The 24585-nt window shown below is 36.5% G+C and overlaps 1 protein-coding gene across 3 annotated transcripts in view; it reads left to right on the plus strand.

The window, feature by feature from the left end:
* Pik3c2g (phosphatidylinositol-4-phosphate 3-kinase, catalytic subunit type 2 gamma) overlaps positions 1 to 24585 on the plus strand; it is a 309948-nt gene that overhangs the window by 176526 nt on the left and 108837 nt on the right. For all 3 annotated transcript variants that reach the window (XM_005379037.2, XM_005379038.2, XM_005379039.2), the window contains one exon: positions 23147 to 23327. In XM_005379037.2, coding sequence (XP_005379094.1) covers positions 23147 to 23327 — 181 coding nt within the window. The remainder of the gene's footprint in view (positions 1 to 23146; positions 23328 to 24585) is intronic.

The following is a 24585-nucleotide window of genomic DNA, read 5'->3' on the forward strand; positions in this document are numbered from 1 at the left end:
GTGAATTAAATATGGTAAAGTGAATGTGAGATTTTCACTTACAAATGTAAAGTAAAAACCTTGACCGAAGCCAGTATACGGACCTTTCATGAAACAGTTCATGGCCATGTTGAACCAAGAGACAGGTCAACATGACCTCCATGCTTTGCTGTAGACAACTATTTTACTACACTTTGCATTGCCACTATTCCTTGGTGGTACAAAACATTGATGTGCTGGAAAAAAAATCACTTATGAAGAAACATGACTTCTGTAGAATGCTAACATCAGTCCCCATATGCCAATGTTATATGGGTTAATTCACACTATGGAAATATGTGTTATTACAAAACACACTATGTTAATATCTTTGCCTTCTAGGTAAAGAAAAGGAGGTTTAAGGAAATTAAATACCTTGCTCAAAATTCTTCAGGTAACAGGAATGAACCTGAAAATGGAGCAGTATGATTTCAGACACTTCTCTTACGAGGCTTTTTGGTATAATACAATGAAGTGAAGGTTCACTGGGAAGGGATAAAGTAGGACAGAGATAGCTGTTGCAAAGGTCTTGTTCATGAACTGTCGTTTAAGAATTATACAATTAGGGGCTGGGGATTTAGCTCAGCGCACTGTGCCTGCCTGGCAATTGCAAGGTCGTGAGTTCGATTTCTGGTACCAGAAAAAAAAAAAAAAAGTATTATACAATTAAAAGTTACATTCAAAATTAGACTACAATGATCTTAAATGGGTCAAACATTTAAAATGTTTGATCTGTAGTTGCTTTAACATTGTGTTAAAAGAATCCCTAAGTCAGACTTGTGAAGATTTCCCAGGATTAAATAGATTATGTGACATATGGAAAACTCTTTTGATGGTTTATTTTGATGGTAGTCCACCTAAGCAAGACAGCACAAAAAACATTCACATTGATTTAGTGAGTGCTTTATTCACCTAATCTTTATTGAGCGCTTCTTAGTTGTGGAGCTGCATTAGTGAACAAAACAGTTTGCTTTCTTAGGAGTTAATAATTTGGAAGGAAATATACACATACATGTACAGTGGTGATGAGTATTGTTAGGAGTTCAAGACGTTGCTGGTGGAAATATTAAGCAACAATCCTGTGAATAACTGAATGAACTGAAGAGGAATCCATCTGAATTTCTGGAGGAAGACCTTCCAGGCCTGGGCACTGGGATCACAGATGGTGTATTAAGGACCAGATGGTGGAGCGAGAGAGGGAGTTGGAAGTCAGAGCACAGATGTCAACTCAAGTCAGATCATCACAGGGAGTGCAAGAGTTTTAAGTTTTGCCATGAATGAGATAGAAATCCAGTGATGCCAATACTGGGTTTTGAACAGGAAGAGATATGAAACAAATCCATAGCATCATGCATGCTGTATGGTGAATAGGATTTTTACATGGTGTGTGTGTGTGTGTGTGTGTGTGTGTGTGTGTGTGTGTAGGAAGTTGTGGGATGCAAGAATGGGAAGAAGCAGAAAATTTCAAATAGTACAAACGTGTAGTAAGATGATAGCAATAAAAGTACTCTAACACAGACTCAGAATATACATTAAGGGTAGAAACAATGCAATTTATTTATGTGGAGACTTCATGTAAACGTGAAACCATGCAAAATTCCCTTAAGCACGAGAAGAGAAAAAGCAGTAAACTTCATGAATTTAATTTAAAAATTAAAAGTCATAAAAAATTAGAATAATATACTTAAGCATTACTGTACTCCACTATGTAAGGCCCAAATTTCTGCTTTTAATCTAGAGCATCTTTGGAGTTTGTATCAAAACATTGGTTTTCAAATGTCTTAATTTTTAGAACTCTTTAAAGAAAGAATCTCATACTATGCCATACTATATACAACATAAAGCTTTTATAGTTTTTATATAAATCTGAGTCTGTAACACTTATTATCAACTTAACCACTTAGATAAGTGTATTGTAAAGATTATTTGAAAAGTTAATGTCTTCTAGAAGCTTAAATAATTCTTAGTTGGTATGATGACTGGATGAATGCATGCCTAAATTTATTTGGGGAAGCCTGAAAAGTTCAAGAAACAGCATATGGAAAAAGTCAATACCAAACCCTTTTACTTCAGTGCAGAAAAGAGAAAGCTCCGGTTAAGGTGACTCTGGGGTTAGATAATCACCATTACCCTTCCCTCACCTTCATCTGTGGCTAACATCTAATTCAATCACACATGAACAAAGCACTAACATTTGACACAATTAGAATTAATACTTCTTTTTTTTTTTTTACTTTTTATGTTCCTAATTTAATAGAACTAATATAATAAGGCAAGAGCACATTTCTTAAAAACAAAGCACAATCCATAGGATTCATCATTTTCACTTTTCGTTGTTATTTTTCTTGAGCTCCTTTCTAAACCATGTACAATGTTTTAGAAGGACAAGTACCAAATGACCTTATTATTTTCATCATACGGTATGATGTTTTAAATGCTCCATGATCGAAAGCCAGTGTACAGATGATTTAATACTGTTCACTGAACTGTCCAGTTCCCTATTGATTACAAACTCACCTCTTCAATTTATCACTCAGTTTGCTCCATGCCGTCAAGGATTTAAATACAGAGACACTGCTTCCCCAAGTTGGTTCTAATCCTACTATTAGGATCATGTCAGATGTAGTCATATTTAATGGACTACATTAAATGGAACCCATTTACAGATAATTTTCAGAAATTTTCCAGCTATGTAAAGCAAAATAGACCTTAAACAGAAACCGGGGCAAGATAAAATGTGCCTGACAAACATTTTGCTTTTGATAAGAAAGGTTCCACCTTGGGATCAGCAGAAACAGTCTTTGCACTTCACATGATCAAATGTTCTGACTGCCTCTTCTCACTAGGGTCCCTGGCCCCTCTTTTTGCAACTATTTCTGCCAGACTCCACTCCCTGCCTCAAGCTTCTGATGTTTCTCCCTTCTTGCTTTCAGAAATGCCTCTTGTTTGAATTCAGGAGCCTATCCTTTAAATGCTTAAAAGGAAATTCTTAGGCAATCCTATGTTTGATGATTCAACTGATCTGACTGAAGGACAGTGTTTCCTTACCTTCAGTCTAAGATCATGACTTGTGAAACTTCAGGGAATAAGTGATTCTTGTGACATCTCCCTTTATTGATTGAGCAATACATTGCCATCAAGGGTTGTATCCCATGATCCTTCAGTGGTGATATTCTGTGATTTAAAAAAAAATTCCAGTCTTTTATGATGGGAAACTGGCCTTTCAAGGAATGAATTTCATAAAAATGTAATGAATGTAAATGCTTCTGTGTAAGATTTTTTTAAAAGAATGTTTTAAAACTGTCCTCATTGCTGTGAAGTCTACAGGAAGAGGCAGGTGCTTACCAACCAGAAAATGAGTCCATCTGTTCATGTGAAATGGAGCATCTTCGTTTCACTTGTCAAAGGTGAAAAATGCACAAGATAAACCAATGATTGAGCACATCTTACAGGGAAGTAAAATCAATTGCATTTTTCTGAAATTGTATAAGATCATAAGCCTTTGCAATCCATCTTTCCAGCAAAATGGCGTCTCTTGAAACAAGAAAGTATGGAGTATGTTATTTGAGCATACACCCTGATTGTTTCTATCAGTTGATAAAATAATGACTTTGCATGGTATTTTCAAACTTTGTTTCCAAGTCAGAGTTGATTTGGTTCATATGGAAATGCACCTAGCAAGCGCTTTCTGCATCTGACCTAAGTCCCTAAATCAAAGTCCTTACCAACTGAGTGATTCATGATGTCTTTGATGTCAGTGCAACAAAGATGTTCATTCTGCATAAAATAAAAGTAGTGGCTGGGGATATAGCTATAAGGTCATGAGTTCAATTCCTGGTAGCAAAAATAAAGTACTCATTTTTATAGGAAATAAACCCCCACTAAGGAAGAAGTATTTTCTTGGAAATACTTTCATAAACTTGGTAATTAATGTCAGTAAGTTACCTGTTTATAACTATGACCTTTTCAAAGACATGCTGAATATGCTTAAATTACACTGTACTTTTAATCACATTTCAGAAGGTAGTTGAGGTTTGTTTACTCTAGCTACTAAATATATCACTATGATTTTTGTTCTATGGGTGTTCACCTTAGCTCCTTAGAATATTTCTACTAGCCCATTTCTCCAAATTTCCTCCACAACCTGAAGTATTTTCCCCTCTCTTCCCTCCACCCCTCCTCCCACCCCACATTTGGCCTCTTATATTATCTTCTGATATTTCGTTTTGTTTTTCTCTACAAAAATGAGGGGATACTTATTTCACCTACAGAGTCTTTTTTTTACTAGAAAGCTCATTAGACACTGGTTATTGTTCTACCAGATTTCAATACTCTTACTTCCTAGCTGTCCTCCCTGTGCACTTATAAGTTTTCTCTTTTTAAATGTGAAAAAATATAGCTGCCTCCTGCTGCAATCTTTTTGTTGTTGTTGTTGTTTTTCTCCTTCTCATTAAGGCTTTTTATAAGATCTGGAGTTGCTAACTTTGATACAGTTTTGGAGCCATAGATAAAGTTGGCCTGACGGCCACAGTCCAATATTTTACTTTTTTAAAAAATCATATTTTTCTATTACATCTCATGTTCTACTCCACCTCTGTTTCTATATCTGATCACAGTGCAAAGTGGACTAGCAATTTAAGACTGAAATTTGGGAGATCATTGTTTATTAATTCAATATTCATAGTGATCTTCTAGCTTGGAAGGTGATTATTTGTAATAATAGGAGCGTGAGTTAAGGGGTTGACAGTTAGTATTATAAGAGACAAGGATCTGGACTAGTATTCAGGTTGATTACTTTTCAAGGGTAGTTGGTGTATTTGTCAGAGTTGCTAGATGGCAGAAAAAGTGTTCCAATCAGGACATAATGTCAAGGAATGCACAGTCCAGGGCCTTTGCTACCTGGTTACGTGTAAGAGAGACTTCAGGCAGAGGCTTCCCAAGAACTTAGAGGTGCAGTGCATATCCACAAAGTGTCTTCCATAGCACTATAGTCCCATGCATGTAAGTTTGCTATGTGCTTTGTTCCAATTGTGGAAGCTTATGGTGTACTTTAGGACCAAAAAGTCCTATGCTTTGGAACAATTTTACGTTTGTAAATTTTCTCAAACCTCTTTAACCTGTTGACATTCTTGAATGAAGAGCTAAAGCTTTGGATACTACATTACCACCTTCTATCATGGCCTCATATCCAGTTAAGAAGCCCTTTAAGTCACAGGGTTCTTTCCTCAAAAGCCCCCTTGTAGCTTTGTCCCTTCTTTCCTGCCAGCACCTATGTTCATATTAGTGATCCTCAGTATCAGTAGTGGTGCAGAGAAAACACGTCAGGAGGAGCAGATGTGTTTCAAAAATCAAAACTCAATATTGTAATTTTTACTTTTACCATAAAAATGCCAGAGTTGCAAAAGGAGATCAAAGAAAGGCATGAGATTGATTTTTATGTAGCCAAAGAAACTGTGGGTGATAGGAAGTTAAGAAACATTGCCTTGGACTTTTATGAAGCCTTAGATAATGTGTCAGACATCCCCTGAACTGTTTCTTGGCCCTCAGAAGTACCATAGCCACTCTCACTGATGCAATTATCTGAAAAGAAGCAAACAAAATTCTGTCTTCATTTTGAAAGGCCTTCTGGTACAGTACGAGAGTATGCTATAAAACAGAACAGTACTCCAGAAGGACTAGTTGCCTGGCCTCAGGCAAGACAATTACGCGTGGCGGATCTTAGTCTCCTCCAAACCAAATGAGCACACAGGAGGAGATGAGTCATATGTTAGTAAACTTTCCGATTGTGGGGATAAATTACCCAACAGACACAAATTAAAAGAGGAAATTTACAGTATCAGAGGATTCAATCCATGGACAACTGGTTCCAGGAACATCATGGTGGACAGAATGGCATAATAAATTTGCTTAGTTCATGGCATCCAGGGGCAGAGCAGAGGATGACACCAGAGAAAAAGAGGCCAGGGACTGGGTATAGTGCCCAAGATTATCTCTACAAGAATCACCAAGATGACCAGAAGTGCACTTTAGTACCCCCCTAGGACTCCCAAACCAATCAAATAAACAATTAAGACTAACTATCACAAATTACTACATGTTTAACATCTCTTCCTTACTCAAAAAATTTGAATACACATACTGCTTTCCATGGTGCTACTAACTGAATAACTCCACCTAGGAGCTAGGTATATAGAACCTTCCTAACCCATCACCAATCCCTTGACAGTGCTTTTCTCCATGGTGCCCACCAGAAAGTCTCTGCTCTTGTTCATGTTTTTAGGTCACAGTCACCTGAAATATCCTTGCCTATTTCCAGTACAGAGCCTTTACTTATGACTCTGCAAAAGAGTCTTTGCTGCAAAATATCTTGTTGCTTACTTTTTTTATTTTTAACACATACTCACCCACACTTTATGTTTTAGGATTTAATTCATATACCACATCAGACTCACTGTAAGTTTCCTGCTACATTTTGAACAACTGTAACTTATTCCTGGTCAGTTTTCTGAACCAAAAGTTTGTATGCCATTATCTGATCCTTGTAATGGAAGACCTTGTATATTTAAGTATATTTTATTTCCCCCTCTGGATCTAGGAATTCTGATGCTTCAATACCTTTATCACAATGCCTAGAAAAATATATACTCATAATCAAGAATCAACATTTATGAATATCTGGATATTAACTCATCATGGAAGATCTGTAAATCCATAATAGTCTACTTATATCAAATTAGAATTTGCATCACAAAAATCATGAAGGAAAACCTTTACTAAAGCTATGAGAATTGCACTTCTACTATTTTAAATGACCACACTGGACTCTTTCAGGGACTTCATTTACTTAAAATAGAAACTAATTCAACTTCTCTTCATCATCAAATTTGAAAGAACATTTTGCACTTATCTTTCAAATATATATTCAAATGTATAATAGCATGCAAAAGTAAAACAGATTAAGTAGTTATTAATTTGGTTTAAGAAGTGGTTATGATTAGACATTTGTAATTTGTTCATTTTGTGCAAAGTATTTTAAATATAGCATATCTTAGAAATTAAGCATTTCTAGATAGTTCAGTTATATTTTTAGACTGTATTTGTGCCCCAAACCATCCTTTAACTGACTGTACTGATCAGCTATCTAAAGAACCCAGTCTCAATTGTTGTAAACCACGTTTTTAAAACTGCTTATTCATATTTGTACTTGTTTATCACATGTCTCCTCCTGCTGCAATGTAAACTTTATGACCATAAGAACTTGGTCATCAGCATCACTACCTGGTCTCAGCCACTCTGTGCTGCCATGTTTTAATCCTGATTAGCGGGATCCATGTAGGTGCTTATATATTTTTTGAATCAATAAATAAAATGTTTCATTTATATTTATTGCATTTGGTGATCTACAGCGAGTCATTTTCTTCTCATTTGGCCTAAATCTTTAAAATTTTTAAAGTAGAAAAGTTTATCTATTGCAGGGTTTTTTTTTTCTTAAATGTGTTTCTCCAAAATACAAAGTTCCCAGGAGTTAACTTGGAGAATGAAAAGAGAAAACAAAACAAGCAGTGCTTTGGAGAGGGTAAATCATGTTTCATCTGTTTTTCCTCCTTAAGAGTACAAGATGGAGAAGGAAGACAGCTCAAAATTAAGTTTTGCTTTAAAAATTTTATAATTTTTGGACTTCAGATCTCCATCACTGCAAAAAATTGTTACTTTTATACTTTTTTTAAAAAATAAAGTGCATTTCTACAAATCTTCCTAGAATACGTATCTAATTTCACAGCTTATGTTTCTTTTTATGAAATTTCACATGCATGGGCAAACACTCAAAGAAATAATTATTTTCTGTAATACTGTAAACCTTAACCTAGAAGTGATGGTCCACCTGTTTTATCATGAAACAGAGCCTTGTGTGTTTGGACCATTTACTCGGGACTGACACATCCCATGTGAATTTCCATCTTGGATTCATCACTGCTACTGCTTTGCCTGGTCAACTAATTCAGATCAAATAGAAAAACAAGCCCAGCTAAGTGGGTCAAGTAGACATAATGTATCTGTAGCAACCCTTCAATATGTTAAGCAACTGAGAGAGAGAGATGCTGAGGTATGTTCAATTTTTTCAGTAGTAGTGATAGTCATAGCAGAGTATTATTTAATCTCATCTATTATGGTCCTTACATTGACAACTTCAGCTTCTGTGGATATTGCTATGATTATTATATGTTTTTCTTGATTTTTACTGGGATAGTTTTGTGGTTGCTTTTGACAGAGACATAAAACCAACTGAAGATACTGAACTTGAATATCCTTGAAACCAGACTTGTCTTGAATATTTAAGAAAGTGCTTTCCTATTCCTCTGGTTCTTAATCAAATTGACTCTGTGGAGTAAATAGCACTCACACAAGCAATACTTTTAATTTCTTAGTCATTTGGATTGAAGAAACTTTAAGTTTTCCATTAGTTCATGTTTGGCAAAATATTTCTGGTAAAATGAGACATACCATCTCCAAAAATATTCATGAAATCTAGAGAAATACAAACCAGTACTCAAACTATTTATAGAAATAACAGAAGCAACTACTATCATTTGTGCACAGATATTAGTATCAGACTTTCCATAGGTACTTTACTAAATTATATCATTTTTTGGTACCTGAAATTGAACACATAACCTTGCCAGACAAGCAACGTGCCGCTGAGCTATTTCCCCAGGTAAATTATATCATTTAATCTTCACATCAACATTGTCAGTTAGGTATTGTGAGGATCATTGCAACTGAGAAAGTTTGAGTCCAAGTTCAAAAGTCGTGTAGTCATTTAATGATCCAACCATGCTTCAATTTCAGACATATATAATTTCTTAGCCTCTTCTTTGCTTATGTTTGAACTGACATTAGAACACCTTGACCTGAGTATTATGAATCCAACAGATTGAATTAGCACCATGAGATTCCCTGAAGCAGAATGTACCATGTAAAAAAGCAGATTCTGTATTACTGAACTCTCTATATCTTTCCAGAATTCTAGGAAAGAAAATGAGCAAATTTATCAACCTATTACCCTGTTTTTGCATTTGTGAAAATAAAAATCATTATACAGCAAGTAAAAAATGAGAATTAATTTTCTTTGTTGCTAATTAAAATAATGGATGGCAGAAAAAAAATAAAAGTAAAGGCTAAAAATAAAATATAAGAAGTTATGCTTGCCGGGCATGGTGGCGCACACCTGTAATCCCAGCACTCGGGAGGCTGAGGCAAGAGCATCGTTGTGATTTTGAGATCAGCCTGGGTTACAAAGTGAGCTCAAGACCAGCCTGAATTGCATAGCAAGACCCTGTCTCAAAAAGACCAAAAAAAAAAATAATAATAATAACAATAAAGAAGTTATGTGTTCTTGGATTTACCTAACATAAAATACTAACAGTGGAAAATACTGTCTCTGATTCATAATTCAAAATAATGATTTTAAAATTTTAGCTAACAGTAAATACCACTTTGTAGGAAAGACAAACAGTAAACTTCTAGGTCTTTTTCCTCTCATTGGTAAGAAAATTGCTAACCAATTAATTCCAAAGCAATTCCAGTTATGTGCCCTTTGAGTAGTATCATCCAACCTCCACTGACAATTTCAGAGTCAAAGAATCTTATTAAAGCAAAGCTCTTGAACTTTTCTTAAGGATAATTATAAAAGGAGAGTCTCATAAAGAACTACATAATTTGATGGTCCAAAGTAGAAAAGGCTTATTTCTAAAGAGGAGCAAAGATGAAAATAACAATGCCAATGAAAGCCACCTGTAGAGATGGTCATTAACCATTTTAGTTTTCCAAGATGCTTCTCCCTTTTTTTTCACCATAGCTGCTCACATATTAAATAAAACAAGATTTTAGAAACTGTTATTTTTTTGCACCAACATTTTTTTTTTCCAGTACCAGGAATTGAACTCATGACCTTATGCTTGCCAGGCAGGCACTGTGCTGCTGAGCTAAATCCCCAGCCCCTGCACAAACATTATTGCTAAAATCAATTCAAACTTCTTAAAACTAGCTTTTAGAAATTTTGACAATAAATACTTACTAAATAGATTTACTTCCTGCTTGGGTATATATTACTTTTTTGTTTTGTTTTGTTTTGTTTTGTTTTTTTGTTTTGTTTTTTTTTTTTGTTTTTCTCCGGTACCGGGAACCGAACTCACGACCTTGCGCTTGCCAGGCAGGCGCTTTTGCCGCTGAGCTAAATATATATTACTTTTTCCTGACGTGTTAAGATTTTCCCTCTGATACACAAGAAAGTCCAATTTTAGTATGAAATGCCTTATTTGAAAGAAAAATGCTGTGTGATGTACCTTCTTTCAAATTATCTAACCCTTTGTTAATATGACTGCTACTAATGATGGATTTAACAACTAAGTTCATTTAACTAAGCAATTATTTTTTCTAGTAATAACCTCTCCAATTTTTGCCCATGACCTTAATCCAATAATTTCTACTACTAGAATATTTTAAAAGTCTCAAGTATAAATGAATTTAACTTCTAATTAATACTAAGTTAATAAAGATATTTTAATATATATGTATAATATGAAATTTTGGGGATACTAAAGGAAACACTAAGTGAAGATATAATTTAATAGGTTCTGTAATTCTGTAATTATTAGCAAGTTAGTTTGGGTTCATATCCTAAAATTTAATCAATAAGAAGAAAAACAACGATTTTAGGAAGATGAGATTTTTGTTTTTATTAATCATGAATATATTCAACAAATACTGGCTACCTATTGTGATATTGTGGTATGTCATCTTTTGCTTTCCTCCAGGTAATCCTGCCTTAATTGCCTCCCCAAAGCAGGCCACAAAGACAAGAATTTCTCTTACTCTAGGTGAATCCTAAAAATTCTAACCTTTCCCTTTCAGTACTGGAGCTGGCCATGGAGAAATCCTCTGGCCTGTCCTTGTGCACACAGGCCCTACGTTCTGCCTCATCCCTGAGGAGTCCTGCCCAGTCCCCTAGAGGGAGCAAAGCTGCAGCAGGGGACCCTGAGCAATCTGGACAGACAGGGCTTGCCGACTTTCCCCACCCAGTCTATTAGCAGTGCTTTGACCCATCATGTCTGTGCAGTGAAGTTTCCAGAAAAACCCCAAAGAACGGGTCTGGAAAGCTTCCAGACAGCTGAGCACATGAAGGTCTCAAGAGGCTGCCAGATCTACAGGAGGGAGGGAGGCTTTGCACTTCCTCATGCAAACGCAAATGCTTTGCATACCTAGTGCGATGCATGTCTTCGTCTGCATCCTTTACAACACACTTTCTATAGTCTGGTTTCTCTATAGATTGTTCAGTAGCCCTTCTAATAAATCGTGACACATAGGCAGCTGTTTCCTTAAGTTCTGTTAGCTAACAAAAGCAATCAGAGCAGAGGAGGGGTTGTGTGGACCCTGACCTTTAACCAATCCATCAAGAGCACAGAAAAAACAACCTGGGGCTTGTAGCTGATGTCAGAATCGGTGAGAGGGCACCTTATTCTTGGGTACTGAACCGTCAGTCAGTGCGATCTGACACTATCTCCACACAGATAAGACTCAGCAAGTTTCCCTCAGATTAAGCTTGCTTGCTAGTGGGGAGAAATCCCCACGTCTTTTGAGGTCATAAAAGTGATTTTGCTCTAAATGTATAGTAAGAGAAGCTGAGTCATGATTGGAGTTGATTTCTCTTTCTGTATCCTCAGACCTCCGTCACAGAAAATCAGTTAGATCACAAGAATTTATGTTATAATCCTGACCTTAAGGAATTTAAAGTTCAGTAGGAGGGAGGTTGAAAAAGTTGAAACTCAAATTTTAAATGCACAGTAAAATAAAAATTATGAGTAAAATGGATATAGGAAAGTACATCAACTTAGAGAAGGAATCTGTCAGGAAGTGCCTTGTGATGCTACCCTAAGGACTGTATACTTTCTCCCATAGCCTATGTGATTTTTATTGCTACAGTTGGATTTGATTAGAAAAAGAAGACTAACCTTAAGGAGAGGGAAAAGAGGTGATAGAAAATCAAGTACCAAAAATTTTAGAAATGAAGACTTCCACTAAATGCTGTCAATAGGCAGAGAGAAAAAATTAGATTTGATGACTTTTCAGAAGGCAAATGTAATAAGACACGGTAAGACATTTGATGTGGGGAATGAAAATGAAAGAAGAATCAAGGATGATTGTCTCAGTTTTGATTATGGTGACAGGAGGCTGGAAATTCTATTCAGAAGGGTAAACAATTTAGGTGAAGGAGCAGGTGCTGGGGAGAATGGTGATTGGTGGTCATGTAAAGATTAATACACTCTAAGAAAATCCAAAGGTGTTACCTCACAGACTGATGAACTTGTAAGTCCGGGTACCCCCCGCCCCCCAAAAAAAGAGTCTTATGCTGGACACTATTAGTCTCCTAGGGTTCCATAGAATACTATAGTTAGCTGGTTTAAACAGCAGAAATCTAGTGTGGGAGCCAGATATCCAAGGTCAAGAAGCCAGCTGTGCAGGTTTCTGGTGAGGGTTTTCTTTCTTTCTCCTTATGTCCGCATATGGCCTTTCCTCTGTGTCCGTTCATCTCTTGCGACTCTTCCTATTTGTTCAAGGTCACCAACCCTATTAGACTAGGGCCTCACCCTTAAGACCACAGTTAACTTTACCTCCTTAAAGGCCCTGTCTCCAAATGCAGTCACCCTACATGTTAGCGGTTCAATATAGGAGATGTGATCAAAATTTGCCATGAATTTTTAAATTTTTTAAACAAATATTGCAGTGAAAGACACATTGTTATTAACCTCCTTCAAATTACTTCTCCTCACTTCGAACACATTTATCCCATTATTCTTATCACTCGTGAGGCAGTTCTGGAAATCCTCTTTCATTAGTGTGGTTATAAGGTGTGCTAAAATATATGGTGAAGGCTGCACCAAGTGCCGCCATCCAGCAGAAAGACAAGTTCATAAAAACATGATATGTCCTTATTCACCTTACTTACTCGATCTGGACCATAGGCCTCTGTGTCTTCTCCAAAGTCAAAATGACCATGAAAGGTGAATGTTTTGAATCCATTCAGGACATGGAGGCAGCCATAACAAAATAACTAAATATACTCATGAAAGAAGACTTCCAGCACTGCTTTAGAAAGCGACAAGAATGAAGGATTAAGTGTGTTCAAAGTAAGCAAGAGTGTTGTATTTTGCAGGTCATTAACAGCAATATTTTTTTTACTATAATCAAGTTTTTAAAATTTAAATAATCCTGTATGTTTTAGCCACATCATGCATGATGTTGAAGGGACACAATTTAGTCTGTAACGGGAACAGATCTACTGAAAGGACAGACAGGATTATCACTAGGTATTTCTCCAGGGATGGAGAGAGTGGGATTGTACGAAAATGCTTGAGCAGTTCTACAGAAAGCATTTCAAGTGAAATATGTCTAGACTTATTTCTACATTCATAGGATATGGTGATCCCTGTCTATACATCACAGCCTGAACCATGACAATAATAGCAGCACATACATTAACAGATTATTAGCCAGGTAGGCTGTGGAGCTCTCCGAGAATACCACTAAGTCTTTACTGAGTTTGCAAAAGGAATGAGATTCCAACTTCTAGGGATAGTTCCTTTCATGGCAGTGAAAAAGAATGTCCCAGAAATTTTCTCAGAGCATCAAACACAACTCCAAATCTTATGGATAATATCCTAAAAGGGAACCTTTAATATCTTTATAGAATAAACCATACTGTTTGTGACTCCAAGAAGTAAAAGGTGAAGCAGCTGCTCCAGCTGAGATTTGAAGCTGAGGTTCTGGGAAAACTTAGTATTTCAAAGCCAGCTTTGCTTTACACATATAAACCTGCCCCTCTGGCTGCGTTCAAACACCTGAATTGCTCACTGCACAATATGATGATTATCCAGCTTTCACTAAAGGGCTCTGGGAGAACAAAAGGCTGCAGGGTAAAGGGGATTTTTATTATTAGATGGCTAGTCTTATGAAACATTCTTATAGCAGAGGAATTGCCTTGCAGCTGAAGAAGTTCCTTAAAGGGAGAAAAGGTGCCTTTATATTGCCTTTAAAATAACTATATATGTAGTTCCAAAAAATAAAAATAGGAAATACTGAGTTAGGAACTCAAAATCATATTTGCAAAGAGAAATGTAAAATAGAGTCATCTATTAGACTAATTTAAAATTCCCCAAGCATGGTTTAGAGCACTAATTGTATGTCAAGCAGAATTTATTGTATTGTGGCCCATAGGCCGCTGCTAGAGACTCCCTGTAAATAGTTGGTACATTGTGTCAACTTGAGAAGTCTAGAAGCTTAACTAAGCATCTCAGCAGTCCTACAACCTGGGGTGTAGAGGACATGCCCTTAGCTCTAGGTTGTTCATTGTGTCAATTTGAGATTAGAAGTTTAACTAATGACTCAGCAGGGGGCCAGGGGCCTCACTTTGTGAACATCCTCAGCCTATTCTCTCCACTCCCACAATGCTACCCAGCACTGTCACCTATCTAAGTAAGCCACCGGAGGCCAGGCTGTTCAGAATTGTGGTTTTTTCCTAGTTTTTAAGTGAGGAAGAGATAGAGGAGGACAAGTCAGGGAAATGGTTTGTATTGTCAAGATAGATTTTGTACATTTTCTTCATTTTGAAGGATAGATGAAGGGAAAAATACACCTGCTTAGAAGTGTTTTACAAAAAAAATATTTAGCTTGAAAAGTTCCTCTTTAAAGCTTTACATAATATATATTACAAGAAGAAAATATATTACTGGCATTTCGGTGAAATCTTGGCAGGGAGTATGTAGGTAGATGGAAAAATGGAATAAGGAACTTAGGAAGAAGGCAGTATGAGACATATGACTTCCAAGGCTTAGAAAACAGGAAACAAGAGGCAGATTAAGTAAAAGTAGGGGTAGAAATTGGCAGACCCTAAAAAGATCCTTAAAATTCTCATGTGTTAACATCTAGGCTACATGGGAGCTAGCTGGCTTCCCGTTGGATAGTAGGACGTGGTGAGGCCTGACCATGACGAGGAAGGGCTTGGAGTCAGGCAGAATGGAATGTGAATCCCTGGTCCACAGACTGAGTGACTGACTGTAGGCAAGCTATTAAATCTCTCTGAACCACACAGTATCTTGGCCTGAGGAGTGATAAAGGAATCATCATTCCTGGCACTAATGTGCAGATCGCCTTACACAACTATGCAAAATGCTTGGAAATGCCTGGCGTAGAGTCAGTAAATGCTTGATAATTTCACTAAGGATTAAAAGTATAGAGCCCTAGAACTGGAAGATGGTTTACTGAACCTCACTGGCTCCAACATTTTGAAGAATGGGAAAGTGAAGAAGGAAATGCTATGTTTCTTGCCAGCATGGATGCAAACCGAGAATGGCCTTCCCAGACATGGTCCAATGGGCTTTAGAAACACAAAGCACAGTGCTGTGCAAGTAGCCTGAGCAGTGGTCAGACACTCCGGGTTCTAATCTTTGGGTCTTGTACAAATCCCTTAGTCTCTCGATTTCCTTGGCTCATAAATGTGAGGAGTGGGAAATATTATCTCAAAGCATTGCCAGCACCAAACTTACACGGTACCATTCCTGAAGCTTAGGAATGTGATTTATACTGAAGCTTTGCGTTTACTGCAGTGAGAAGGACTCAGTGAGAGCTCAGGACAAAAACAGACTGAGGCTGTTTTTGCCCAAGGAAGAATAGAGGGATTCTTGGGTTCAGGGAAAGGAGAAGACTAAGATCTCAGCAAAGAGAGATGGAATACAGAAGAACCTCATGGATAGCTCTGTCTGTGTGTGCCCAAAGCTCAAATTCCACCTATTTTGTTTTCTTTCAGGATTAACAAGCATATGGAGTACAGCAGAGGTGGGGTGCTGAGCGGACTCACTACCAGCTATTCACAGCTTGTGCCTAATTCAGGAAAATTGATTTGCAGAAAATAACTTACACTAAAGCAGCGTGTTGGAATGGGAGGAGGAGGGGGAGGACAGTTTCTGTTCTTAAATCAGATTATTCAATATATTTAGCATGAGAACATGCAAATATGTGTAGATTAGAAGGGATGTTACTTATTTACCTGTAGTTACCCTGTTCGACCTTACCCCTCAGGAGTGGAAAGGGTTTTAATTTTGTATTACAGATTCAGGATCTTTAGGGGAACTTACCTTCTCAGCATAGTATTTTTCTCTTATAGCTCCCAGTGAATCCTAAAAGTGCAATTATTACTGTAAAGCAGTAATCCTGAATATTAGTGTTTACACAAGCTGGGGACCATCTTTAGCTAATTTCCTTGCAGGAAAATATGTTTTAAGTTTATAATTAAATATGTAGCTGTCATATTCCTAGACATTTTGTTGAAATGTGTTGTAAGCTACTCACTAGACTAGTAACTATATATCTGTCTCTCCACATCTGTGCTCTGGAGAAGCAATACATTGCAGAGAGGTGATAACTACAGGAAAAACAGTCTCAGCCCAACTCTCATAAGAGTTTGGGGTCAAGGCATCCCAGTCCTTTTTCTGCATTTTGAAGCAATCAATGCAGTTTTTGAAAATGAATTTCTTCCTGCACTCACTTAGCTTTTTGACCATCTCTCCCAGCTTTCTTTAAACTTACTCAATGTGGTAGTTTCAAATAAAAGCTTTCATTATTTTCAAAATCCTATGTCTGTCATTTCATAAGCTCTAATTCAAACCAGGTTAGAATCTACCATTTTCTGGTCACTTTTAGATATCAAATAACTCCTACCAATCTTGTCCACTTGAAAACTTCATTTTCTTCTCCAATATGACATATACCTCATTCCCCAGCATCAACCAAGCTTTAACTTGGAAGACTTGCAGTGTGTAGACATGTTTTGCTATTGAATTCTTCTTTTCTTCTTTCTCTTTTGAATCTAACTTCTTTTGGTTTGGGGGTGGAAAGAAAAGTGACCTTAACATTCAATCAGACAATAAATACTGCAATACTCTGTTCATGAGTTCATATTCTCCAAAGCTCACTTTTACAGCTGGTTTATTTGTGGTCACATTGTGTGAGTTCTTTGGACAGCCTTGTAGGACCCCTTCACCAAGAGATCTGCATTTAACACAACCTCTACATACTCAAAATGTAGGTCGCATACAGTAACTGTCAATAAATTTATCTGAACTTTGGGAAACACAAACAACCTTGCTTTGTGAAACACTTGAGGTGCAGAAGTGCAGACTCATCCTTTGCTACTCCTTCTGTCTATTCTGGTCTTACTTTTTCATGAGCTCAGGGAAAATCAGTAAGTCCTCTTTCAGGGTGGAAATCTAACCTCGGAAGGAGATGATATTGTCCCATTCTTACACACACCTGCATCAATATAAGTGACTCTCTTTGAGCTTCCCTTCTCACTGAACTCTGTAAGGATAAGTGGCCATAATGGAACCACTCTATTCCTATCTGGAATGATGGTTCAGGGCTCTCAAGGACTCTTATCTGCAAATGTATATGGGGAATCAGCAGGGGAATGATGCTTCGTGCAACAGCAAATCAATCCATTTCCTAATAAACCCTGAAGAGTTACGTGCACTTCAGTAGCTTTTTGTTTATTTGTGTTTGGTTTTGTTTGGGGCATTCTTAAAACAGAGTCTCTATTATCTCTTCTGTAATCATGGAACTTGGCGGCTTCTTCCAGAGCAGCAAGGGAAAGTTCCCTACAGTCTACTGCCACAGATGCTTCTTCATTCAAAACCATTGGTTCTCATTCATCAGTCCCATCCTCTAGCTGTTGCCTTTGAACCAAACCTCTTGGTATTCAAGAGCATCTCCATGTCCTGCTGCCTTATTGCCCTTAGCCATTGCACCCTTTGGTTAGCCCTGAGTTATGTAAGCCTGAAAAACTTATCATTGCCTTATTACAATCATTAGTATAACACTTTTTACTCAGAGAGAATCTCTTCTCACAAACACAAACACTTGGCTGGACAAAGCAGCAGATGGTGCATAGCCCTATTCATACCTCTAAATGCATCGAAAAGTATGTTAATTGTAATAAAATAACAATAAAATTTCAGCAATATAAGAGAATATACATGCTCAAATGAGCCAAATCAAATTATTTCTTAAATACCTCCTGGGACTTTTTATGATCCATAAAAAAGCTATTTTTATTGCTTTTGTAGTTTTTTTAATCTGAAAAATTATACTCAAACTGGTCATTCCTCTAATTCACTGGACTGGGCTCCAAATAATTTTTTTGTTTATTTTCAGTAATTAAGTTTGCCCGAAATGATCCTCAGGGCTACCATTGAAGACGTTTAAAAATATGTTGCATATTCTAAAGGTAATTCAACAAATAATAACAAAAACAACAAAGAAAAATAATATGAAGTTGTGCATATTGATCAATTTTTATAACGACAGCAACAAACAACCTCAAAGCTTCAGTAGCTTACAGGAACCAAGAGCTATTTCACAGGCCTGCGGCCTTCAGGCTGAAACCCTGCTGTTCTACTTGGCTCTTCCTGACTCTGAGCTTCAAAGCTCATTCTGCTCTGCATAGTCTTCTCATGCCAGGGCAGTGCCTAGCTGTCCTTATGGCCCCAAACAGAGGTAGAAGGGGCAAAACCAAGCCATGACAGCACATTTAAAGCATCTGCAAGGACATGCATGTACACTTTGCCCAGTCCCATTCTACTAACCAAGGTAGATCACATAGTCAAACAGAAATAGGCTGGAGAAGTATGTCCAGCCTACAAGAACATCCTGGAAATTACTTGGCAAGGTGTATAGGAGTGTCATATCTTCAGAGGAGAAAGTATAAAGTTAGAGAAAACAATTAAACGTAACATAAAATTGGGACACAGTGGAAATGTGAAAACTGTGAGCATATAACATTCCAAAGAGATTACTTTGGAGATGGAAATAATTACTAGCTGTAGGAATTATAATATGCATATAACACAGTCAGTTACATACTTCTTGGGCCCCTCTCATATATTTAAGTATTCTAAAAAAGTATACAATCTCTCCAGTGTAGACTTAATTCTTTTGTATGTATTCCTTTTGTAAGTAGTTTTACATTTGAGCTGCTATAAAGGGGTTTATTGATAAATATGGCAAAATAAAAACTGATTGGAGCTCACATTTCTACCTTGGCTCATGGAATGCTCCTGATATGCAAAGTTCAGCAGAAGTACTGGGCTAGGCATCATTGTCTTCATAAGAACCATACGGTATATCAAGTTCCCCACTTAAGAGAAATATTAAATCTATAAGCCATTTAGAAGTAAAGTTACTAATGCTAGGAGACATACGCTACTTATTTCTTAATTACTGAAATCTTAAAATTAATATTCATATTAATTTTATTCCATATGGAGCATTGGATTTCATCATCTGTCCCCAGATTCTAAGTACACTTGCAGAAGTCACATTCTAGAATCCTCTGACCTTCCTAATCATTTGTCTCCTGTTTCACACACCTCAACCCATGTAAAGTAATAATAAAAGAAGAAATGGGAAAAGGAAGTCCTGGAGTGACCAGAAATCACTCATCTTCACTGTGTAACTCATTCTTTCCTGCTACCAGATGACGTTTCCCCTCTTCACTCACAGGAAACATGCAAGTGGTAAAACTCTAAGGCTGAATCTACAGTGTGGGATATTGCACTGCTGAGAACTACCATTAAGAGCAAGACTGCAGGGATTTGTGAACAGAAGAGAGCTGGGATGGTGTGATTACTCTGGTCGGTCCTGCTGGTGAACCGATGAAATGTGAACTATCTAGACTGTTCTGTGCCTCTCACAAGTCAATGAAATGCCCAGAAGAAGCTACATGTATGGAGAATTGTAAAAATTCTGTAATTTTTAAGGAAAATCTCCATTTTGTGATAGCTCAGGCTTGTGACAATCTTAGGTGTCTCCAAGTCCACCACAATCCACTTAATTTAGTCTTCATGTACCTTCATGACAAATGTGCTCAGTCACAAGTTCTGTGTTCTTCCCTCTTGCTTTCTATTGGACTTGGCATTGTCAAAGTCTTTTATCATCAAGATTTTATGCTTTTATTTTTATTTTAATGTTGCCATTGCTCCCTGTCTGTAAGTCACGGAGGCAGGTGTACAAAATAATATCAAAGTGAATCACAGCTGGATCTGCCAGACATTAGGATAAGCAAGTCTCTGCAATTTTGAGTTTTAACTCACAGTTTGCACATAATCGTATTACCTACATCTTAAATAATCAGCCTTTTAATGGCAATTCTTACATGATACACCTTAGGACTTTGACCTTAACTTTTATTTTTAGACATTTTATTTCTTATAAGCAGTACTGCTTCTCCCACAGTACAGAGTATTTTGAAAAGGATTTCTGTAATGCTCAAAGGACGGTGGCCAGCTGTTTTCTATAGGCTGACAAATAAAGGCAATGGGTAAAAGCACAGCATGAGAGACTCTCCACTTCCTTGCACTGAAGGTCAGTGATACAGAGATGAGACACCGTCCACCCAAACTCTGTAGTCCAGCTTTCTCTGAAGTTGTTGAAAATCGAGGGCTATGTTAATTTCTCTTATCAGTAAAAGTATTTGTGCTTAAGGGTGCAAGAATAGAATAAGTGACCTCCCATGGTCATCTTCAGTACTGTATGATTCCAATTCTGCAATGTGTAAAAACAAATTCTTTCCGTATTGTATTAAAGCCATACAACCTGGACCAGAGCTCACCAGGAGGACACACAGCTTTGGAAGCGATGTAGCATTTCAGTAAGATACACTCTCCAAGGAAAATAATCACAATAGAATGCACTGAATTTTCTTAGCTTTTATGCTCTTTAGAACCTAGTCACCTATTCTCTCTGTAAATCTGTCCTGTTGTGTCTTATTCTGAATCAGGAATCAAACTGAGTCTTTTCCCTATGAGCCAGGGTGAAGCAAGTACATTGCTTGTGTCAGAAGCAAATTCAATAGTAATAGAATAAGAAATAAGGGTATTATGAACACAAATTAACTATGCAGTTCTGCTGGTCCTTATGACATCAACTGTACATATATCTTTTCATTCATTTTTAGTAAAGAGTTACAGGTTTCATCTATACAGAAAAACTCCTTTCTATTTTAGTAATGTATATAGCTGTTGGGTGGTTGGAGAGTTATATTCATGTACTAGACCAGTTAAAAATACTGCAAAAAACAAGTAACAACATTCAACATGTGTGAAAATGCTCACATTGATTGAGATAGAGGTGTTTGCCCTCCATTCACTCCCTATTTCATTGAAACCTATGTAGGCTATAAAATAGTCCTGAGAGGACCGTGAGAATCTGAGAGGTACATGATGCTACCTAAAATATCTTCAATTTTGTGTGCATTGCTGCATTTGCAACTTCACATTTATATGCATAGAAAACATCTTTTCCTCAGGTCATCCAATAGTGATATGATTCCTTTACTACATACCTGACATTTTAAAACATCTTATCATGGGGTGGATAGGAAACTTCATGGTCAGCTTTTTTTCTTCCACTGGAAATAACTGGGTATCAAAAGAATATATTCTTCTTGTTATTATGTCATTAGTTCCCTGAAGGTTTGTATGTATTTGTGTTTTATATTTTCCATGAATATATAAGCACTGTTATTTTACATACAGTTTATATTAAAAGAGCTTCTTAAATATAAGTTGGCTTCATAAGGATGTCAAAAGAGTAGACATTCACTTTTTAAAGTGCACTCATTCACCTACTTTTTAAACTTGAATGTGAATGAACAGAAAACACTGAAAAATAAGAATGTATTTATTAGACTGTCTAACATAATACACTGTAGGCAAAGATATAAAATTATAAATGCAAAATGAAACATATATATTTGGCTACTACACCAACACTCCCCCACAGCCCCAGTATTCCATTCTCATCGTTTTCTTCTAGTTTCTTTTTTTTTTTTTCTTTTTTTTTTTTTTTTTTTTTTTTTTTTTTTTTTTTTTTTTTTTTTTTTTTTTTTTTTTTTTTTTTTTTTTTTGGTTTTTCTCTGGTACCGGGAACCGAACTCACAACCTTGCGCTTGCCAGGCAGGTGCTTTTGCCGCTGAGCTAAATCCCCAGCCCCCTTCTTCTAGTTTCTTGAATGCTATTTTTCAGAGGAGGAGAAAACTAGAGATAAAACTAGAGATTAGAAGAATCAGTCTGAGACAAGTTAAGATTCAAGGAACTGGTCTTCTGTTCTGTTTCAGGCTTTTAGGGAATAATAGAAGGTAGAGTTTTAGCATACTATTCTAATGGTTTCCAAGGCAATAAAAATTCTGACAGGGCAGGCAGAGTAATCAAATACCTGTCCCTGCTCCACTATCCTGCAAAGTTCCTGTATTTCTAGGGCTCTATGCCTTCCATTTAAATGGCAAGAGCAGCCTTCCAGACATTGATTGACATGGAGGGGGGCTGCAGGGTACAGATAGACTCATGATTTTTTAATGTCTGGTACTTAACAAAAGTTGCGCTGAACACTCCCAAATATGTGAGCTCACTTTGTGTCCGATGACGCTCTACAGAATCAGATTTTTACCTCATTTTACAGATAAAGAAATATCTTAACCTGGTTAAGTAACTTGTAAGTTGTCGAACTGGGAATGGATCCAGAAATGTTTGGAGGTCGCGGATGTGCTTGCATTTACAGTGTCTTCCTCCAAGCTCCCACAGGAAGTACTGGGGAAGGAGACAGTGAGGAGATATTACAATATGAGAAACAGGAGAATGGTGGGCTTGATGGTTAATCACAAGGCAGTATCATCACTTTTTAAAAACTGTCCAAAGGTCTTTGTACATATTTTAACAAGTTACAGATGCTCTTGAGATAAGTATTTGTTGCTGAATTAAGAAGGCTAAACAAACAAACAGTGCATTGTGACTTGAAGTGAGAAAAGGCGAGGTCTCTTATTGATTCTTCACCCTTGGAATCTCATTAGCTATCAGATGGAATTTGACGGCTGCCAACAAACAAATAACACTTTTACCATTCTTAGCTGTTAAACCGCCCCAAACCACCAAATATCGATTAGTCTGAAATACACATATTGTTCCTGCTGGAGGTGGTTAAAACATGAGCTTTAGATTCCAGAATTCTCTTTCTCTCTTCCCTTCAGGCTGCTAAAGGATGCACAAAATGAAGCTTATTTTAAAAGTTGGTATCAGAAGCTGCTGGCTGCTCTCCAGTTCTGTGTAGGAAAAGCCTTGAATGATGAATTTTCCAAGGAGGAGAAACTTATCAAAATTCTGAGAGACATTGGGGAAAAAGTCAAGTCTGCTGGTGATTCTCAAAGACAGGTTTGTTCACAAATCAATCTTGGCATAGTGATCATTATTTCTTTAAACATTAGTTCAATTAAGTTTTAATTTCATAGCTTAGAAGGCAAACACATTGACTGCACTTAGATATGGGACACTTAAATCAATTATAGTTCAGTTTTTTCCCATTTATTTTCTTAACATTAATAGTAGTGCCTATCACCAGGACATGGTTTTTTGATACAAGTAGCTACATAGCACTTGAAAGGGACTGAATGAGAAAAAAATAAAGAACTAATTTAAAGACAGTTTGATCACAAAAGACCTAATAATAAAATACTTTAAACTAAGGATTTAAAAACTATTTATTTTTTATTAGTTTAAAGACCTAATTTTTTTTATTAGTTTAAAGACCTAATTTTTTTTCTATTTTTATTAGTATTTGTGATACATAATACATCCATTAAGGGGAATCGTATTAGTATTTGTGATACATAATACATCCATTAAGGGGAATCGGTACCACAATATATTACATCTTGATCCTTCTATGTAATCTTAAAAATGGTAAAAGCACAAACAGGATTCAGGGGGAATGTATAAAATCTAGGTCTTGATTTTCCTAACATTGCCATAACGAAAGTCATACTTTAAAAACTTTATGTTCAAAACAAATAAGGTAAAGTAAATCACACTAATTAATGTTATATGGAAAGTAATAGTTTTATATTAAGATCCACATGTGATAGCCAAAGTACTGTGCCTTTATCTCATGAATTATGTAATAGTGGAACTGGCTATTCTTTTTCTTGATCTAACAGAAGAATGTTTTCTCTTTTTAATTATCTGCATCAGTAGTTCTCTTCCCTGATGTAGACCATTAAGTAGAGTCTTTTAAGTTCAGCATTCTACATGCAAGGAGATAGTAGACATTGCATTAAGAACATTATTTAATAAAAATTGAGTACTAATTATTCACTAGAAGTTAATGATAGAAAGGTGTCTTAAACATGAGCCTTGTGCTCAAAGGAAACCAGAGATTTTCTTTACTGCCTAAAATCAACAAGAATTTCTGACAAAATATGAAAATGATAATAGCAAAGTATCCCAGGATTCTTTCCAAATCAGAAATTTTCTTAATTAGAAATCACTTCATGTAATAGAAGTACCAAAAATTATGCTATTTTTCACAGGAGGAAAAAATAAAGAATTTACAGGAGAAATTGGCAAATAAAAAACTCAAACCTGGAATTTATTTTTAAATGGGAGATATGTAAATTTTGGGCACAAAGAGAAA

This window comes from Chinchilla lanigera, unplaced genomic scaffold, assembly GCF_000276665.1.
Source record: "Chinchilla lanigera isolate Chin_1 unplaced genomic scaffold, ChiLan1.0 scaffold00012, whole genome shotgun sequence".
Classification (NCBI taxonomy): Eukaryota; Metazoa; Chordata; class Mammalia; order Rodentia; family Chinchillidae; genus Chinchilla; species Chinchilla lanigera.